Source organism: Protobothrops mucrosquamatus, unplaced genomic scaffold, assembly GCF_001527695.2.
Source record: "Protobothrops mucrosquamatus isolate PMUCROS unplaced genomic scaffold, P.Mucros_1.0 scaffold170, whole genome shotgun sequence".
Lineage (NCBI taxonomy): Eukaryota > Metazoa > Chordata > Lepidosauria > Squamata > Viperidae > Protobothrops > Protobothrops mucrosquamatus.
In genome coordinates this window covers 379,600-384,599 of record NW_015386531.1, presented here as the reverse complement: position 1 = coordinate 384,599, position 5,000 = coordinate 379,600, and the positions used below count along the sequence as shown (strand labels likewise).

General features: G+C 36.7%; 1 protein-coding gene across 1 annotated transcript in view; it reads right to left on the bottom strand.

Annotated features, from left to right (window-relative positions):
* The window catches only part of MEIS2 (Meis homeobox 2), a 226,073-nt gene that overhangs the window by 3,441 nt on the left and 217,632 nt on the right, over positions 1-5,000 (bottom strand). The window contains exons 10-11 of the mRNA XM_015813574.1: positions 1,423-1,481; positions 60-149 (exon numbers count right to left, since the gene is read on the bottom strand). Coding sequence (XP_015669060.1) covers positions 60-149; positions 1,423-1,481 — 149 coding nt within the window. The remainder of the gene's footprint in view (positions 1-59; positions 150-1,422; positions 1,482-5,000) is intronic.

The following is a 5,000-nucleotide window of genomic DNA, read 5'->3' as shown; positions in this document are numbered from 1 at the left end:
AAAGGAAGTGAAGTGACCCTGCTGATGCTAGAGATCCAGGAAAGAGCATGGAGTTCTACCTGCAGGCCGGATTCCCATATGTTGCTGACCATCCAATACAAAGCTTCCCATGGGTTGACCTTCTGGACTATATGCTGCTCCTTGGCTCACTGAAGGATCAAGAAGAAAACCTGATTGTAGTCAAACGTGGACACAGAGGAAAAAGAAGAAAAGACATACCAAACAATCAGCAATTGTTCCAGTCTCAGTACTGAAACACTATATATAACATACTACCTACCACGTTCAAAAACAACACTTGCACTATTCTGCACTAACTGCATGATTAGAATTAAGTGTGCATGTTGTGTTGGATAACAACAACAACAACAACAATAGCACAACATCTAGAAATTTGAAATAATTTTCTTACCTTTATTATAAGACAATATTTTACCCTGCTTCTTTTTGGGATTTGCAGTTTGATTTGTATCTCACTATGGTTGTTTGTACAGTAATTTCAAGTTATTACATTTTTAATGTTTGTAAGTTTGCTACTTATATTATTCTCTGTATCTTTTGCACACACAAAAATATACTGAAGATGCTTTTTTTCCTGCTTTCTTAAAATCAGAGTTAATTACTTTGATTTTTATTCTGCCACCTAGTTATGGAAAAGAAATCAACTGCTAGTGCTACTCATAAAGATTTTTCCCATAGGATTAATAATCTCTCTAGACCTTTAAAGAAAAGCAGCAGGCAAATCCCATCAAGTGGCAGCCTGGTTATTACCACATGGAGAACTGTTTTATCCAATAACTTAATTGTAGAAATGACAACTCTCTGAAAGTGAAAGAACCTTACAGTTTTAAACGTATATATAATCATTGCTGTGCGAGAATATGCTGCCAAAATTTTCTTGGTAAAATATTTGATGCACTGGTAACCAAAGGAAATAAAATTTATTTTTGCCACTATTGTAGCATGCCTGGTATTAATTAGTAGCATATTGTGAATAGTCAAAGCAAATGAATGGATACAATGAGTTTTACAGCTAGCCTTACAGCAAGGAAAGCGATGCATGAACTGAGGAGTTATGGGTAGCAAGAAAATGAGATTGTCCTGCTGATTGGATGTAAAAAAGCAGTGAGCAATTCAAGTGCTCCCAGTCAAACAAACTGCTTGTGGCACTAGTACTTGTACCCAATTACTGATTCAGAGAGAAAATAAAAAGCCGTTTCAGTAGAGTCAGGGTGGGAAATCTCCAATTAGCACCAATTAGCGAAGTTGCTTCCTATAGCAGAATTCTGGGGACACAAGGAAAAAAAATCTCCCAGAATGCCTATTGAAGCATTTATTTACCAGGTGAAGGGACTCCCAAAGAATAACTTGATGAGAATTTGTGCCTGTGGGACTTGAATACAGATACTATTTGAAACTTGCCTGCTCGATTTGACTGGTCAATCATAGGCTGTACTATTCTTCTTCTGGCATTAATAAACCTGAAACAAAACACAAAGCATAGAAATCTATTTGTTGGCTGAGTGTTTATTTTTTTTTAAAAAAAATAATCATTAGAACCCGTTAAAAAGCTGAAGAACAGCAGTGCAGAGGGACCAAAAAAAAAAAAAAACAACCCTGAGAAAAGACTATCATATAACTTGCCAGGAGATTTTAAAGCATTTTTTTTTTTAAAAAAAGCGTGTAACAGAATACTTGACTTCACCCACTATTTCTAAATGCAAAATTATTCAATCAGCCAGAAATCTGGCTAAGACTGCAGAAGACATATTTATTTTTCAGCCCTAGCAATTCAGCCACCATTGCAGCTGTCCATAAATGAGGACCAGACTTTGCTATTCTGTGCTTTCACAAGGTATTGTTAGGTCAGCAAAGCCATCAATTAGGCTGTCTGAAGTTTTATCACCAGTGTAGCAGCGGTAAGAGCAGGCAGAATCCCGGCTCTTCTGCCACTCCTGCAGTTTCAGCCAGTAAAGCCAAGGGTCATTTCGAGGTCAGTGCCAGCTGGGGGCAACCTTTCCAGCAAGAGTGGGGCACCAGGGGCAGAGAGCACAGGGCACCTTCCAACCATAAACTCGGGCACCTTTCAACTTGACAGAAAGAGGGAGTTGCAGGTACATGTGTTTAATATTAGTCCTGAAATAACTTCTTCTCCAATCAGGTACCATAACTAAAGCAGCACTGAAGTCATCCGAACATCAGGCAAACCCATTATTTAGGAAGGGAAGTCTGGATTTAATTTTGTGGATAATTCAAAAATAAATGCTTGCATATTTCCCCATTAAGTTAATGCGTAACAACCCACATCAGTTAATCTTGGTTCAAGTTAACCCTGAGACAATGATTCTTCACTTCCAAAAATTAATTGAGTAGGTTACTTCATGCCATCGTTTACAAGGTACGTTTATTTTACTTTATTTTATTTTGATGCATATTCTTTGCCTTTTACAGCACCTTAAGAGTGATGTTCAACAGGGTTGCCCTCGGATTTCCTCAAGACAGTGAACACAGGCCCCAGAACTGCCAGTTTATTTTAACACTTATAAAAAATACATTCTATAAGTAAATAAAAACTAAACAACTAAAGAAATAATAATTTCCTAGCTTCTTTATCCAATATCCATTTGTACATTTATTTGGTTTAAGATGTGCTCCTTCAGTAGTTTGTTGGATAGGCCTACCAGATCTGGACTTCAAAACTCAGGATGACCACCAGATGGCATCTCTAGAGTTTGGCAGCCCTGATCTGGCAGCTACATCTTATATACCAGGACAGATGCCACTCTGGAGGATATGCAGTATGCCTAGTACGTTGTATTTTCCAAAGTCACCATTTTACAAATACAAAATTGAGACAGAGTTTTAACCCATATGCCTGAGAGCCAATTTGGTGCAGTGGTTAAAACACCAGGCTAGAAACTGGGAGACTGTGAGTTCTAGTCTCACCTTAGGTACAAAGACAAAAAAATAAACAACCTTGGGCCAGTTACTCTCTCTCAGTCCTAGGAAAAAGATAATGGCAAACAAGAAAATTGCACGGACTAGTTGACACTGACTCAAAAGGACCAAAAAAAGAAAGCATCCATAGCATTGGACAAGGTAAAAAGATGATGATAAATCTAAGCCCCAAAATATTTTTTCTTAAATAACACTGAACATAATTAATATGATTATACCATATAATTCCTCCCTACTATGTTACATTAACAGTTATAAATATGTGATATCTTAGAAAAAGCTGCACCCAAGACGTTAGGATTGTTTCATATAGTCCTGTATCCTCTGGCAGTAAAATCCTAATCTTCAAGATACTGAAAATCAGCTGACTGAGGCATTCACCTCACTCTGTGTAATGGAAGGACTAGCATTAGTATTTTAAGCTTCATCCAGTATTAGAAATGCAAATAAGCATGAACTTTAGGGTCTGTGTAACCCACTTGTGAATACTAAACATGTCCATTGTCTAACGGAACTTCAGTAAGAATTAGTGCACACCACACACAAGTTTACAGAAATGTTCAACAAGCTTTAAATAAGGCCAGGATTTAATACAGATAAACTCATTTATCAAATTAATCTGCTTTAACATTAAGCACTTGGGCTGCAAAGACCACATTTCTTCCACAACTTCAAATCCACTTTCCTGCAATATATGTAGCATATATTAAATATTAATATAAATATACACGGACACAAATATGATCATTTATTATATACCAAAATATATTAATATAAAATATTAAAGGGCCGTCATTGGCCCTACTCTCAAGGTCTCCAAGTGAACCAGGTCTGCTTCAATTCCACACTTTCTGCAGCAAGGCTTGAAGAGGGCTTCTACCTTGCTTGAATGAAAACAGAACTATTAGATAATTAGGAGCATTGATAAAGCAAGGATTTATCTAACTGCATGGCTGCCCTGTTGTCAGAATGGGTCAGCAAACATTTCTAGAGGGATGCTGCCCTCTATTAATTCCACACTCATCATCAAAGGGACCTCAGGGCACATTTTTCTCCTCCACTTCTGAAGTACACTTTTTCATGCTATATCACCTTGAGTGTTCCTGTCCATTTGGGATAAAGCACTTCAATTTCTTACAAGCTAACACCTGGAATTCATTAGCCACTTCACTGAGGCAGGGATGCTCTTCAAATTACTCAGTGCTTATTATAGTCTCCAATATTTTTCAGATCTACCTTTAAAATTGCTGTAATACTATAATGGCTATTACATTTGTCTTCTAAGTAGAAGGTTGCTAGTTTGAAATCCAGCTTATTTTTTAATATTATTGCTCTCCAAGATTCCTATTTGTCCTCTGTTCTTCTTTTTCTTTTAAAAATCTAGCGGTGCGTGTTTTCATCAATTTTCTAGTTAACTGAAGTAAAAGGGCTTCACTCCACTCCCAAAATAGCTCCTAGATTATTTGGGCTCTTTAGGAATTGAGGGTGATCATTTTCTATCTTGAATTATTAAAATGATTTTGAAATGATATACTGCTGATCTTATTTTTTTTTTAAAGCATAGTTCACAATATAAACTCAGGGAAGAAATAAAAGGCAAATTCCACATATTTCTGCTTGAGTGTGATTGTGAACCAAAAAACATTTGTTTGCCGGGCAAGGGTTTTACCCATTATGTTATTATAGCACCGCTGGTATACAGTTGCCCTAAAACAGTGTTTCTCAACCTTGACAATTTTAAGGCATGTGGACTTCAACTCCCAGAATTCCACAGCCAGCATTGCTGGCTGTGGAATTCTGGGAGTTGAAGTCCACATGCCTTAAAATAGTCAAGGTTGAGAAACACTGCCCTAAAAGATAATAAAAAAGAAAAGGGCCATAATATATTTTTTGTTATTGGGAATTTTGGTATTTTATCTTTGTATGTATAAATTCTATTTAACCTTGATAGGTATATATGTGTATATCTACATATTATATATGTAGATACACAAACATGCATGTAGAAGAATCTGTCTGTCTGTCTGTCTGTCTGTCTGTCT